Below are 16,993 nucleotides of genomic sequence, written 5' to 3' on the forward strand. Positions count from 1 at the left end.
AATAAGTTTGAATCAGAGCTTTACTGCATGTAGGTTGCCTTTGAAGAAAAGTGTCTGTTTGGGCAGATCGACTGTTTTACGTGATTTCACTCCTCAAATGTGGCTATTGACAATACTGTGTCAGCCATAATCAGTGAGATTGGTGCAGCAATGTCGCTTCAGAGGTTGCACGTCCATAATGATAGAGGCTATAGGGACAGCACAAGATGTCCAAATAATTATCTGATTTACCTGCAGCTGCAGGAACCTACAGACATTCCATTAAATGGGGGCCATGTAGGTTGGTTGCACAAGTGACTCTATGCCACAGAAGTCAAACCCAGATCGAAGTTTTGTTTCTGAATTCCCACCCCCACTCCTCAACTTTTAGAGACAATTGGATATGAAATATGGTTCAGTCTGTACATGATTCTCATCCATGAATAGATACATTAGAACACATTTCTCAACAACCACAGACTGGCTGAAATAAAGGAAAAATCTCTTTATCAGCCATAGGTCAATAGTAAATTTTAACACAGAACAGGGAAAGGATTAAAATACTTATTCTGTTAACATTTATTATTTGTATTACAAAAGTCCCCAGATGCCCTGATCAGCATGTGATATATTTTAAGTTCTTTTGAACATATGCCTTTTGGTCTGTATTTGTATAGTGCTTAGCATAATGGGGTCCTGGTCCATGACTGGGGCTGCTAGATGCTATCACAATACAAATAAATAATAACATCAATTGTTCTGGCTAGTAAAAGACTCTTCCTCCTCCACAGTGTTTACAATCTAATAAAAAACAGTGGAGGAGGATGGTTTTGGAAATGTATTGGGCATCTTGAGGTCCCATCCTTTAAATGTTTCCCCTGTTTGTCAGAATTATTATGCAGCTTGGAGTGTTTGGCTACCTGTAAGCAAAGCTCTCTAGTTAGAACGTGCCTCTGAAACAATCTTGCTGAAGGTCAAAATACAGTGACAATGAATGTGATTGTTTCCCCTCTGTCCTAAGCGTCTGTGTCATTTATGTCAAGATATTGGCTTTGGCCCTGATTCAGGAAAGCCCTTCATCATATTCTTAGTGTTGAGTCTTCCTATTCAGCAAAACACTTAAGCATATGCTTAAATCACATTAAATGAATGTGACAAGACCATATGTGTTGATGCTTTGCTGAAAAGGAACTTTCTAGTTACCTGGACTGGGGACTTAGAGGAAAGTAGTTGACTTTCATGAGTGTAGAATCTTGTAGTATGGCATAAGCCAACCACTGATTTTCTTGGCTGGTTAACCCCAGTAGGCAGATCTGCTGGTTCTGTCAGTTACCTCAGTACCGAACTGCAAAGATAGATGTTTGCTGGTTCCATCTATAAGTGCTGGTCTGGACTAATTGTGAATACAGCCTCATCCATCTAAAGACCATCCAGCCACTGTAGATGCACTGGATATGTCAGAGTTAACTATGGAACCCCTCAGACACCAGGATGTTCTGACACTTGTATAACACCGGAAGATATATTCCTCCCTTATCCACAGTCTCCACTTCTGAAGAATGTCCTTACTCCCTCCAGAGGAGGCGTCTACATCACTGGCCCAGGAACTGTCTCACCTCCAACCATCTGGCACAACTTACCCAGTTCCAATGGCACCACTGCTATCAATGAAGCAGTTCTGACTCAGAGGAATTAGAGGATATGGCCACACTGGTATCTCAGTGGAATCAGTTAAGCCCTGATGGACAGTTGAGATGCTGTGCTTGCCATTCTGCCAGGTACAACCCACACCCACACCAGGGACCACTGGAACTGATTTCCTTGGGGTCCCTAGCAACTGATTGATCCCATGTTCTCATCTTATTGGAGTCCATGGGATCCTTATGGCAGGCATCTGGGCCCTCTGAAAAGTCGTACTGTTCCTCTTCCTTTCACCAGCCAATTCGTCGGTGTACGAGGAGGGAGAGTTAGAACCGGATCTACAGGTATTGACAACTCCTTCTTCGTTATCCATGGATGAAGTGGTCACTCTTCCTTTGCCTTCTCTGCCCTGGATGACTGGAAAAAGGCAAATACAGTGCCAATCTATAAAATGGGGAATAAGGACCACCCCAGGGAAGTTCAGCTTAACTTCAGTACTCGGAAAGATAGTGGAGCAAATAATAAAGGAATCAATTTGCAAACACCTAGAAGATAATAAATTGCTAAGTAACAATCAGCATGGATTTGTCAAGAACAAATCATGTCACACCAACCTAATATCTTTCTTTGACAGGATAACAAGCCTTGTGGATAGGGGGAAGTGGTAGATGTAGTATATTTTGACTTTAGTAAGACTTCTAATACTGTCTCGCATGACCTTCTCATAAACAAACAGAGTGCTACAAGATAGCAAACAACCCAGTGGTGTCACAGCTCACTCTACAGAAGCACAGGCTGCCTCCACAGCATCCCTACCAGATGTTCCAAAGCAGGACATCTGCAGAGCAGCCACCTGGAGTTCAATCCACGTTTGTGACATGTTATGCCTAGTTCTTGCCTTAACTGCAGATGCAATGGGGGGATTGGCAGTATTGGAAATATCTTTGCTACCAGCTTCCTTGAACCCACTTCCATTCTGAACGCTGCTTGCCAATCATCTGTGTGTGGAATACGTATAGGGACTTTCACTTGAAGAAGAAATGGAGGTTACTTACTGTCACTGGCGGGTCTTTGAAATGCGTGGAATATCTGTATTCCACTATCTGTCCTCCATCCCATCTGCTTCAGATCCTGTTGGATTTGAAGTAAGAACTGAATAGGTCAGCCTGCACTGCCTCTTATACCCTGGGCTGGGAATGTGAGGAGAGCTACTGCACGGGTGGGCCAATGGATGCTGCTTTGAAGAAATTCTGGACTTAGACACATTGCACGCATGCGTACACATGTGGGACCACACATAGGGACCACACATCTCAAAGAACCTCCAGTTACAATGAAAAATCTCCATTTGTGTTGAGCTCCAGCATGGAATGGATTCTCATGCAGGCAGTTTGACTAATTTTCTTGAGGGAGATTAATAAATAACTTGGGGGAACAGACTTTTATAGGATTTTTGTCTGTACAGGGTTGCTTACTTATTGGACTGTTTGCCTGAATTTCTTTTACTGAAGTACCAGCTCAGAGGATGTGGAAAAAGCTAATGTACTCAATGCTTTTTTTGCCTCTGTCTTCACGAACAAGGTCAGCTTCCAGACTACTGCAGTGGGCAGCAGAGCATGGGGAGGAGGTGACCAGCCCTCTGTGGAGAAAGAAGTGGTTCGGGACTATTTTCAAAAGCTGGACGAGCACAAGTCCATGGGGCCAGATGCGTTGCATCCGAGAGTGCTAAAGGAGTTGGCAGATGAGATTGCAGAGCCGTTGGCCATTATCTTTGAAAACTCATGGCGATCGGGGGAAGTCCCGGACGACTGGAAAAAGGTTAATGTAGTGCCCATCATTAAAAAAGGGAAGGAGGAGGATCCTGAGAACTACAGGTCAGTCAGCCTCACCTCAGTTCCTGGAAAAATCATGGAGCAGGGCCTCAAGGAATCAATTCTGAAGCACTTAGAGGAAAGGAAAGTGATCAGAAACAGTCAGCATGGATTCACCAAGGGCAAGTCATGCCTGACTAATCTAATTGCCTTCTACGATGAGATAAGTGGCTCTGTGGATGAGGGGAAAGCAGTGGACGTGTTGTTCCTTGGCTTTAGCAAAGCTTTTGATAAAGTCTCCCACAGTATTCCTGCCAGCAAGTTAAAGAAGTATGGGCTGGATGAATGGACTATAAGGTGGATAGAAAGTTGGCTAGATTGTCGGGCTCAACGGGCAGTGATCAATGGCTCCATGTCTAGTTGGCAGCTGGTATCAAGTGGAGTGCCCCAAGGATCGGTCCTGGGGCCAGTTTTGTTCAATATCTTCATAAATTATCTGGAGGATGGTGTGGATTGCGTCTTCAGCAAGTTTGCAGATGACACTAAACTGGGAGGAGAGGTAGATATGCTGGAGGGTAGGGAGAGGATACAGAGGGACCTAGACAAATTGGAGGATTGGCCAAAAGAAATCTGATGAGGTTCAACAAGGACAAGTGCAGAGTCCTGCACTTAGGACGGAAGAATCCAATGCACCACTACAGAGTAGAGACCGAATGGCTAGGCAGCAGTTCTGCGGAAAAGGGTCTAGGGGTTACAGTGGATGAGAAGCTGGATATGAGTCAACAGTGTGCCGTTGTTGCCAAGAAGGCCAATGGCATTTTGGGACGTATAAGTAGGGGCACTGCCAGCAGATCGAGGAACGTGATTGTTCCCCTCTATTTGATGTTGGTGAGGCCTCATCTGGAGTACTGTGTCCAGTTTTGGGCCCCACACTACAAGAAGGATGTGGAAAAATTAGAAAGCATCCAGCAGAGGGCAACAAAAATGATTAGGGGACTGGAACACATGACTTATGAGGAGAGGCTGAGGGAACTGGGATTGTTTAGTCTGCGGAAGAGAAGAATGAGGCGGGATTTGATAGCTACTTTCAACTACCTGAAAGGGGATTCCAAAGAGGATGGATCTAGACTGTTCTCAGTGGTAGCAGGTGACAGAACAAGCAGTAATGGTCTCAAGTTGCAGTGGGGGAGGTTTAGGTTGGATATTAGGAAAAACTTTTTCACTAGGAGGGTGGTGAAACACTGGAATGCGTTACCTAGGGAGGTGGTGGAATCTCCTTCCTTAGAAGTTTTTAAGGTCAGGCTTGACAAAGCCCTGGCTGGGATGATTTAGTTGGGGATTGGTCCTGCTTTGAGCAGGGGGTTGGATTAGATGACCTCCTGAGGTCCCTTCCAACCCTGATATTCTATGATTCTATGATATAAATACAGCATTGGAGACATTGACCCATGCAATATACATTTTGGGTCAGGTTCACTAATACAACCTGAGTCCTTTGCACCATTCCATTCAAAGCGTTTGTAAAACCAGGCTTAACTGACCATTTCAAATGGGATTGCAGCTGGTTTGATTAAAAAGGGATGTGCAAAGCCAGCAAGAGTGTACCAGGGAATGTGGACCTATATTGTTTAGGGATGACCAAACACAACACACCTCTGGCTCTATTTTGCTCTATCAATCATGTTTCAGAGTAACAGCCGTGTTAGTCTGTATTGGCAAAAAGAAAAGGAGTACTTGTGGCACCTTAGAGACTAACCAATTTATTTGAGCATAAGCTTTCATGAGCTACAGCATCCGATCCGTTGCATCCGATGAAGTGAGCTGTAGCTCACGAAAGCTTATGCTCAAATAAATTGGTTAGTCTCTAAGGTGCCACAAGTCCTCCTTTTGTTTTTATCAATCATGTCTTATGCAGACATTCCATATCATGAAAATGCCACCATTAGATATTTGCGCTCTCTCTCTCTCTCTCTCACTGTATGTATAAGTGTGTGTGTTTAGATATGGATGCATTTCATATGTTATGTGTTTGTGGAAGTGAATGAGTCTTAATTTTCAGCTCATTTATGATGCCATGGAGAAAAGGAGATTTCCATGCAGTATTGAAGATGGATCTAAGCTTGAAATTTCTAAACACAGCAGACTCAGAAATGTATAAACATTGCAAGCAATTAGTTCAACTCTGCCAAACGTTCCCTAAAACAATTACCTTCACTGCTATAAAATTTAGTTTGCACTGTTCTCTGGAGTGTTACTAATTGTTTTTCTTAACCCCAAAAGATTAAAGATCTTTTAAATGAACACATAGGGCTGTACTGTTTCTAATGTCAAATGTGAGTTGTATTAAGACCAGCTTTGTATTATGAAACAGGGTTGATTGCTCCCCCTAACATCCCCGAGTCTTAAGAAAAATGTTTCATCGTTCTTTAAAAATGTGGTCCAGCCTCAAATTCATTTTTGTCTGGGATCAGCTTAGTGTCTTGTCACTAAGAATAAACATAACCATGTTGGCACTTGTTTCTCAAATCCTTTTCCACTAGGGGGTATGATAGACTGTAACTGTATTTCACAGCAAACCTGTATGATCCTGTGGTACTAAGGAGTATACACATGAGGGAGAAGAACAGGCATGCAAAGCTCGATGCATAATTTATATATATTTAAGCCGTGTCATTCATAAATATAATTGTAACCTAAGGCTTGAAAGTGATATGGACATTGCCATATTGATCATACTGCAGCTCTGTGTTTTCAGGCAGTTCATTTGTTGACAGGCAAAATGCAACAAAAATGTTGCTGGTCTGTAAAACAATTAATGGAAGGAAATACTTATAATCATATATTAACACAAGACATATTATTTACTTCCTCTGCATGTTGAAAGATGCACCTTCTAACCTTCAGATGGATAATATAAACCTGGTGGGGAGGGGTATATGGGAGTAGCATTAAATCAGCAATCAACTTTCAAGTCATTTCAGTGCAAACACTGTAATTACTTCATCTATAGTAAACAGAACATAAAACAACAGCACATAATGGTGACAATTTGCAATAGGCTTTAAATGTCTTTGTTAAAAAAAAACTAATATGGCTGAGGAAACGTTACTGAAATTAAAAAAAAAAAACAGCAGAAGTTTTGACAGCCAACAGAGGGGGTAATTAGTCTGTACATTTCAAGTAATATATTTAGCAGATCATTGAAACAGACATTACATTTTGCATAGGGAGCATTCCGTGCTTATTAACCTAGAAGCCAGATTTGCCTACCTTTGCTGAAAAACATGTATTAGCAAAAGTATTATCAGAAGTGTTGTGTGTGATTACAATAATTTATACGGAATGCATTTTAAGAGCCAAATTTTGCTCTCATATTTAAGTCAAGGGAGTTTACTCCAGATTTGCATTGATGTAAATGAGAGCAGAATCCAGTTCAAAAGGTATTAAAAAAATCTTAGGTGCAGTGTTATATTTTTAGATGAAATGTGCTGCCTCCTGACATTTTTAATGTCTCTTTTAGCTGAAGAAATACCCTGTTGCTTGTTCTTATCTTTCAAGCTGGACATTGTGCTTTATATTTATGATCTGTTTTATCTGCACAGCTCAGTGTGAATGCTAGTGTGATGTAATTTGCCACAAAAGGAGGGATGCCTTTACTAACTGGCAGAATCATCAGTGATTTGTGGGAACAGTTTGTTTGCAATCCATCAGGTCAGAAACAATAGTGCTCACTTCAGTGAGCTTCAGTATTTAGAGTGATGTAAAGACAATTGCCATTAATATTAGCTAGGCTTCAGAGTACTTGGCAGCATCAAGAACAAGCAATTAATCCATCTTGATCTCTGCTAACTAATTTCAAGTTCTTTTTCACTGTGTCGTAGGTGCATTTTGTGCACCTTACACCATTTTCAAAGACTGCACCTCCCATTAAAGCTCTCTTAAAAATATTTGTCAGTCAAATATTATTATATTTTGTTGTAACACACTCCTCCTGCATATAATGAACAATGCAGGACTCCCAAGAGGACAAGCATTCTTATTGAAATGTTTGTTTATTGAGTGCTTTTTGCCAGAAAACCCCCGTGAGAAAAGTCTTTATTTTATGAGCTCCTGATGCTGTAAGACCATTCCCAATACACCTAGCAATAAATGCAATTTTGTCCAATGAGCTCAGTTTTTTTTTAACCAGAATTAATGCCAATGTGCAACAATTTCTGAGAGGGACTGAAATTTATAATATAAATTTCTGAGGGGGACTGAAAAGAATCTCTGTGTTATCCATGTATACAGTAAATATGACTAAAAAAGTTCTGTGTTTTTATCCTCCAGTAAATCTTTTTACAGTACATTTAAGAATTAAATATTATAGAATAACAACATAGTATCCCACATCATGATGGATTAATGAGGATCTTGAAAAGCTTTGATTTCCTCTTCCCATTGTGAGAAGAGGAGTTCACCAATATCTTCTCAGTCCCCTGAGATTTCTCCCACCCCAACTGTTTTTCTTCTTTATTTCCTGCACTTTCTCAGAAGCCCTCTGGGGCAATGACAGTGCTTTTGGAAGAGGAAAGATTATTGTCTGTTTCCTGCCCTGGATTGTGTCATGTTCTTGAGTTAGACAGATGGAGTCACTAGAGAGTAACATGCATGCTCCTTCCCACCCAAGATAATGAGCATCCTGCCTCTATGAAATTCCCAAAACATTCTGGATTAGGACCTTGGGCTGCAAGCTTTTTTTTCTATTCATGGCAGTTCATTGCACTGTTACTGGATTACCTACCAGGCTGGTTCCATATGTGTAGGTTTTAGGAGTCCATTTTAGGCTTTGAATAGTTCAGGATGATAGAAAGAGATCTTAATCAGAAGTACACCAATGCTGCCAAACTCCCTGACCACACTTTTACCTCACTAGTGCCAACTGTGCCACTAACTCACTCTGTGACGCTGGTAAGTTACTGAGGCTCTTTTTGACTCATCTGTGGGGTTAATATCTCCTCTGAGTGTGATCCTGATTTCCAGATCCTTGGCTACAATTGTGGAATGGCTAGTGCAGCTTGGGGAGGGGATGCAAAACTGGCTTTTATGCTTCCCTGATCCTGGACTGGCTCTGTCATAGGTTGGTCCCACATCGGTTTATAGTTATGATCAGTTTCATCTGTAAAGCTCACTGAATGCTAGTGTTATGTAATCTGCCACAAAGGAGGGATGTCTTTAGTAACTGGCAGAATCATCAGCTCCAGCCACGTGCCTTAGAGCAACAGAGGGTGGGAGACAGCTTAGGAGCATACCCATTACTACTAAGGGTGCCCCTACAGTGTGTGATTCTCCTGTGGCTAACTACCTCAGCTTCATGGCCAGAATTTGCCAGTGGACTGAATGTTTGCAAAGCACTTTAAGAACCTCAGATGAAATGCAAGTGCATACATGTCTTAAGTATAATAATATAGAAAATACTATTTAAATGCTGCTGACAAAACATATAGGCACCCATCATTGATTAGAATAAACTCCTTTGATATTGATGACTAGGAATCTGGATTGTCATTTTAGCAATAGACCTGTTTTTTCTGAAAAGTACTTGAAGAAAAATTGATTGATTACTGTCAATCTTCATTGGCTCAAACTAGAATGTGCACACTGGATGTGATGTGAGTAAAAGAGATGGCAGCTAGTGTTCATTGTGCCCACAGCTAGTCCAGGGTCAGAATTATTAGAGCAGAGGGGTAATTCTAATAACTATCTTATTTAATCATTATGTAATAGTCTGCTCACTGCCAGGAACTGAAACTTCCTAGCTTAGGTTCTGGCTTCTAGCTTCTGGTTTTCTACAGTAGCTTTGAAAACTATTTATAATATTGTATGTATTATGACAAAGTTCCTCCTCTACCTTGGTGGGTCTTGCGCTTATTGGCGGATTTGCTTGCCTTGGAACTTCACGGCAGCCCTCAGTTTGGCCATTTTCATGAACCCACAGTCCAGGTCAAGTCCTCCTGTGTCTAACCAGGAGTTGGGAGGTTTGGGGGGAACCTGGGCCCGCCCCCTGCTCCGGGTTCCAGCCCAGGGCCCTGTGGAATGCAGCTGTCTAGAGTGCCTCCTGGAACAGCTGTGCGACAGCTACAACTCCCTGGGCTACTTCCCCCTGGCCTCCTCCCAACACCTTCTTTATCCTCACCATAGGACCTTCCTCCTGTAGTCTGATAATGCTTGTACTTCTCAGTCCTCCAACAGTACGCATTCTCATTCTCACTCTCAGCTCCTAGCACCTCTTGCTCCCAGCTCCTCACATGGTGCACCACAGACTGAAGTGAGCTCCTTTTTAAACTCAGGTGCCCTGATTAGCCTGCCCTTAATTGATTCTAGCAGCTTCTTGATTGGCTGCAGGTGTTCTAATCAGCATGTCTGTCTTAATTATTTCCAGAAGGTTCCTGATTGTTCTGGAACCTTCCCTGTTACCTTACCCAGGAAAAGGGACCTACTTAACCTGGGGCTAATATATCTGCCTTCTATCACTTTCCTGTAGCCATCTGGCCCAACTCTGTCACAGTATATTTCCAAAAGTGAAATAGAACAACTAGCTTTTTGACTGGGTTTTTATAGGCATTCTTGGTTTCTTTAGCGAGAGGGCTCAGATAATGCAATGATAGACATTATACAAATGCAATAGCTAGTAACATAGATAGCTAGTTAGTGAGGCATGATCTAATGGTTTGAGCATAGGATTGGAAGCAATGTGTTCCTGAGTTCTAATCTTGACTCTTAATTCAGTTTCCTTTGTGACCTGTAGGCTGTCTTGAACCATACTGCTACATTTTTTCCTCTGTAAAACGGGGATATTTAAATGCATTACCTCATAGGGGTGTAGAAAATTACTTAGTTAGTTGCTCTCATAATGAAAAATACTATTATATAAATGCGAAGTACTATTACTTTAGCAAAAGTGCACTTTAATGCTACATTTCCAGTACTGTAATAGAGAACATTTCCCAGTGTATTTTCTGTTACATAGCAACTTTTCAGCTTTCACATGCATCTCACATAAAAAGTCAAAGCACATTTTATATGATTCCAGTAATGTACTTTACCATTAATGCATTGTTATTCATAATTTACAGTACAAATATAACTGTTCCCAAAGATTATGTGATTTATGATAATTAATGTGATCATCCCGGGTACACTCCTGACCAAAGGGTAGGTGTGCCATCCCTGCCTGTAACCTGGGATGTCATTTGCAGTACCTTGCTGCTGTAGCCTCCAATGTGGAATGCTCACAAACAGTCTCCAGCATGTAAGTCACTCCCAGCTCCCCCTCTCTCTCTGTGCGTGTGCTACAGCCAACCAGCCACACCTTCACTCTTACTAGCCTTAAAGATTACCACAGGGTGACCGTGATACAGTCTCAGATTTCCCTCCTCTTTCCACCACCATATGTCCTGTACTAACCAGCCCTCTCCTAGACAGTGCAAACATATTAAGTCCATTATTCTTTTAAGGGAATAATATGCACACAACTTGTTACCCCAAATGCAGTTGCCCAGACACTTCAACTTCAACATACTGGATTAGATAAAACAATAAAACAAGTTTATTAACAACAAAAAGAGAGATTTTAAGTGAGTACAAGTAATGAGGCATGAAAGTTAGAAATGGTTACAAGAAAAATGAATATAAAATGCTTACTGGTGTCTAACTTAACAAACTACATTAGATTCTAAGCAAAGTTCTCACCACATGCTTTCAGCAGTCTTACTGAACAAACTCTTTAGGTCAGGACCCTTCCAGCAGAGTCCAGTGGCTGCTTCCTTTGTCTCTTTTAGGTGCAATAAATGTGATGGGCAGGGTGAGACGGGGGTGGGTGGGGGGTGTTTGTCCCTTTTTTTTATAGTTGTCCTCGTGTTCCCTCCCCCCGCCCCCTATCCCCTGCAACATGTGAGAAGGATTTCCAGCTGGGAGCAAGGTGATGGGCAGTCTGTGTGGAAGGAAATTCCATGCTGTTTCTTTGCTAAGATGTAGATTTTCCCCCTTACCCCCTTTCCTGACAAAGAATAGTCACTTAGCAGGTAATGGTCCATCAGCCTTGCTTACACCTGGCTGAGGCTTCAGTTTTGTCTCCTTTGTCTCTTAGGAACTGGTTTGGCCACTCCCCAGATTTATCTAGAAAACTTACTTTTAGTCATGATTTCAGTTTATATTTATAACTTCACATATAATGCTGCTACATGCATTTTCCTATGATATTACTGATGAGCAAATTATGAGTTTTTAAATGTTATCTCACAAGGAAGACTTTGTACAAACATTATTATAATTGTGTGTTGGGTGTGAACACAGGGGTATATTCTGCCACAACAAGTAGATCAAATATCATTTTCTGTATGGATTAACTTTTATCATGGTGCTAAATGTCATAGCTATTCAGCCTTATACTGAGCTCTACGGCAACAGTACACTGTTACTTCTAAAGCATTCTATTGTCTGGTGAGTTTTTAAAAGGGAACTGTCAGTGTATTTGAAAATGTATGAAAAATATATACAATCTGATTTTTATGCACTCTTTATAATAATCCAAGAAGCCTGTAACTGAAATCTGTTTTAATTCTAATTTCATCCCCTTCACCATACATGCACATCCATTTTGTGTTATTGGGGTGCTTCTGAGTATGGAACTATTGATGTTGATTTACTTTTCTTTAAAAAAATACACTGAGGCATTTGTTTTGGCAAACACTATAGACATGATTTTACCATTCGTTATCATGCTGATTAGTACTGTACTCTGCAAGCTGCTCATGGATTCATAGACTTTTAAGGCCAGAAAGGGCCATGGTGGTCAGTTAGTCTGACTGCCTGCGTAACACAGGCCATAGATTTCAGAGTAACAGCCGTGTTAGTCTGTATTCGCAAAAAGAAAAGGAGTACTTGTGGCACCTTAGAGACTAACCAATTTATTTGAGCATAAGCTTTCATGAGCTACAGCATCCGATCCGTTGCATCCGATGAAGTGAGCTGTAGCTCACGAAAGCTTATGCTCAAATAAATTGGTTAGTCTCTAAGGTGCCACAAGTGCCATAATGACAGGGTGAGAAAACCTGGATTTGTGCTGAAAATGGCCCAACTTGATGATCACTTTAGATAAGCTATTACCAGCAGGACAGTGGGGTGGGAGGAGGTATTGTTTCATGATCTCTGTGTGTATATAAAGTCTGCTGCAGTTTCCACGGTATGCATCCGATGAAGTGAGCTGTAGCTCACGAAAGCTCATGCTCAAATAAATTGGTTAGTCTCTAAGGTGCCACAAGTACTCCTTTTCTTTCTACAGGCCATAGAGTTTCACCAAATGGTTACTGCAGCAGGCTCATAACTGTAGTTGAGCTAGAGCAGATGTTTTTAGAGCTATCCAATCTTGAGTTAAAGATGTCAAGTGATGGAGAATCCAGCACATCCCTAGAAAAGTGGTTCCAGTGGTTAATTACTCACATTGTTTAAAAAAAGTGCACCATCTTTCTAGTCTGAATTTGTCTAGCATCAGCTTTCAGCAGTTGGACTTCACGACACCTTTGGTAGATTAAAGAGCCCTCTACTGTCAGAAAGCTTTTCCTTATGAAGGTAATAGTAGACCCAGATCAAATAATCTCTTCACCTTCTCTTTGTTGAGCTTCTTTTGTCTCTCACTGTAAGGCAGGTTTTCTAGACATCCATTGGTTTTAATGGGGCTACTTGTGACGTAAGCTACTTTTAGCTAAGGCTGGCAGAATCAGAAATGACGTGATTTAATCCTGGAGATTCTGAGTGTCATTGATGCTCTGTGTGGTATTTGAGCAAATCATTTGTTTTCTGTGCCTTAATTTGCCCATCTTTGTAACAGGTACAGTACCTTTATGGTGGGTGTCATGAGCCTCAATTAATATCTGTAATGTTCTTTCAGACATACATTAAAACAAAACACATATAAAGGTTTACATGAATGTTGCAAATGTGTTTAATGAACTAAAAGGGAAAGGAATAAATGGTGCCTTAATAGTGTTCCTTAAATTCATCTCTTTTTTTTAAGTTTTGTTTTTGATAAGAAGTGTTACGTTGTATTTCTTTGTTACAAATCTCATATTTTTAAAATCTTTTTGTAGCATATTGGGACCAGCTGTGACCTTCAAAGTGCACCCAAATGTCCAAAATATTACAACTGCAGATGTTGCCAAAGCAGCAGGTAAGAACCCCCCACCCCTGAACTGTGCCCATCCACCATTCAGTTTAGAAAACAGCACCACCAACAACAACAACAAAAGGAAGGAGCATTCTCACAGGAAGATTGACATTTAATGAAGGAGACAGTTGAGGGGTTAGTGGCACATATGGGAAATTGAAGTGTAACATCTCTGAGTCAATTAAAACTGCCTGAGACTTCATTGTTTGCAGAGGAACTGGATTAAACAGAGGGATGCAGTCGTGGCCTAGCATAGTGAAAAAGGCCTCAGTGTTATGTCTGAGAGAGAAAAATAAGAGACTAGATTTTGAAAATGAAAAATTGACATCTGTGACTTACAAAGAATTTGGTTGTAGGGGATAACAGGAGCATTATTACAAGTAGATTTTTATTTCTGGATCTAAAAAAAGGTACAAATACGCTTTATTTATGAGTTACTTTGACAATCCCCATGAACACTTAGGACACACACATTCTATATCTAAAGCTAAACTGCTTCTATAAAAGCCACTGTTGTAAATACTGCAGTTTGCTTACTGTCAGCTTGGATACCACCTGTGTGAAGTAGTAATTGTTGTGACTACAAAATACTTTTATTTCTGCAAAATAACTGGTTTATTTGCTTCCAAATTACCTGAGATAGTTCAGATAGTTTGTAATAACTAAGAATAAACAATTAGCAATATCCCTTTAAAATGGGAACAAAGGAGATCAGTTTGGATAAACACAGGGAGAATCATCCCTGGTGTAAGTCCATTGATTTCTGTGCTGTTGCACCAGGGACGAATTTGGCCCTTAGACTTGTGATGTACTGGTTACTGATTCAGTCCTTACTGTTTATATGTCTGCTTTTAGGGCCTGATCCAGGGCCTGCTGAAATCAGTGAAAAGGTTCCTGTTGTCTAAATGGACATTTAATAAGGTTCTTACTCATGAGCCCAAAGGTCCCAGTATTTTGCTAATATTGGCAATTTAGGCTTAAATAAAAGAGTTTTATACCATTTAATTTTTATTAAAACTTAAAACTGCTTAAAAATCTCTTAGAGGAATGCCTTCAAAACACTTAATTTACAAAACAAAACCAGAGCATGCATACTTCCAGGGTAGACACTTCATTGTTTTGACTTCATAGCTAAATATGTTAGTCCGGGATGTATACAATTAAATAACTTTATGTCAGCCTGGGAATTTTAAAACCAGACACTGTTTACAGAAAATGAATGGGTCCAATTAACAGAACAATTCCACTCACCAGCACATCCTTGCAAGAAGGGAGGATTTATGAATTGAGGTACTCATATTATAATGACATCCATATACTATGGTTAAGGCTATGATTATGTCACAGAAATCACAGAATCCGTGACTTCCAGAGACCTCCGTGACATTTTCTGCTTCAGCTCTGGGACTGTGGGGCTGGACCTGTCAGCCAGTAGGGGCCTCAGAGCTCTCAGCTGCTGCAGGTGGTGTGGCCTCCTGCAGCTGCCAGCCCCGGAGCTCTGAGCGGTGGGGGGGGGTGGCCCTGCAGCTCCTAGCCTCCGGGGCCATATTTGATCCATGCACTTGAAAGATAAAGCTCTCCATGCCTCCTTCTTGCCAACGAAACATTTCTGGGTAACCCCATATCCCAAGTAGCCATGAATGTCTTGATCCTTGTCATAAATATAAAGGGAAGGCTAACCACCCTTAAATCCCTCCTGGCCAGAGGAAAAAACCCTTTCACCTGTAAAGGATTAAGAAGCTAAGATAACCTCGCTGGCACCTGACCAAAATGACCAATGAGGAGACAAGATACTTTCAAAGCTGGAGGGGGGGGGAACAAAGGGTCCTCTCTGTCTGTGTGTTGCTTTTGCTGGGACCAAAGCAGGAATGCAGGTCAGAACTCCTGTAAAGAGTTAGTAAGCAATCTAGTTAGATATGCGTTAGATTCTGTTTTGTTTAAATGGCTGATAAAATAAGTTGTGCTGAATGGAATGTATATTCCTGTTTCTGTGTCTTTTTGTAACTTAAGGTTTTGCCTAGAGGTATTCTCTTTGTTTCGAATCTGATTACCTTGTAAGGTATTTACCATCCTGATTTTACAGAGGTGATTCTTTTACTTTTTTTTTAATTAAAATTCTTCTTTTAAGAACCTGATTGCTTTTTCATTGTTCTTAAGATCCAAGGGTTTTGGTCTGTGTTCACCTATGCAAATTGATGAGGATTTTTATCAAGCCTTCCCCAGGAACGGGGGTGTAGGGTTTGGGAGGATTTTTGGGGTGGAAAGACGTTTCCAAGCGGGCTCTTTCCCTGTTATATATTTGTTAGACACTTGGTGGTGGCAGCAATAAAGTCCAAGGGCAAAAGGTAAAATAGTTTGTACCTTGGGGAAGTTTTAACCTAAGCTGGTAAAAATAAGCTTAGGGGGTTTCTCATGCAGGTCCCCACATCTGTACCCTAGAGTTCAGAGTGGGGAAGGAACCTTGACAATCACCTTCCTACAATTGCTAAACCCTGGAAAAGGACCCAGAATATCCACAGCTACTCGCTGAAATGGAACTTCAGTGATGGGGAGTGGCTGGAGAGGGGCTTTGACCTGATCTTGGGGTTTTCCCACTCTTTGGCACACCTCAGAAGACTGGACATAGGTAGAAACATCCTTGCCCATTCCCTCCCTGTGGAATGACCTCCCCAAACGGTCTTTGGCCCTGTTCACCTAAATATGCTTAGAATAGAGAATGGGGATGGGGGCAGCATGACCTTACTCTATTTGCACTACACTGATGACATCTTCATCATCTGGACCCATGGGAAGGAGGCCCTTGAGGAATTGTACCAGGATTTCAACAATTTCCACCCCACTATCAACTTCAGCCTGGACCAATCCACACAAGAGATCCACTTCCTGGACACTATAGTGCAAATAAGTGATGGTCACATAAACACCACCCTATACCAGAAACCTACTGACCGCTATACACTTACCTACATGCCTCTAACTTTCATCCAGACCACATCACATGATCCATTGTCTACAGCCAAGCTCTAAGATACAACCACATTTGCTCCAATCCCTCAGACAGAGACAAACACCTACAGAATCTCTATCAAGCATTCTTAAAACTATAATACCCACTTGGTGAAGTGAAGAAACAGATTGACAGAGCCAAAAGGGTACCCAGAAGTCATCTACTACAGGAAAAGGTCCAACAAAGAAAGTAACAGAACGCCACTAGCCGTCACCTGCAGCCCCCAACTAAAACCTCTCCAGTGCATCATCAAGCATCTACAACCTATCCTGAAGGATGATCCCTCACTCTCACAGACCTTGGGAGAGAGGCCAGTCCTTGCTTATAGACAGCCCCCCAAACCTGAAGCAA

General features: G+C 41.3%; 1 protein-coding gene across 3 annotated transcripts in view; it reads left to right on the top strand.

The window, feature by feature from the left end:
• PTPRN2 (protein tyrosine phosphatase receptor type N2) overlaps nt 1-16,993 on the top strand; it is a 1,054,095-nt gene that overhangs the window by 501,554 nt on the left and 535,548 nt on the right. For all 3 annotated transcript variants that reach the window (XM_073334545.1, XM_073334547.1, XM_073334546.1), the window contains one exon: nt 13,559-13,638. In XM_073334545.1, coding sequence (XP_073190646.1) covers nt 13,559-13,638 — 80 coding nt within the window. The remainder of the gene's footprint in view (nt 1-13,558; nt 13,639-16,993) is intronic.

Source organism: Lepidochelys kempii, chromosome 2 (assembly GCF_965140265.1).
Source record: "Lepidochelys kempii isolate rLepKem1 chromosome 2, rLepKem1.hap2, whole genome shotgun sequence".
NCBI lineage: Eukaryota > Metazoa > Chordata > Testudines > Cheloniidae > Lepidochelys > Lepidochelys kempii.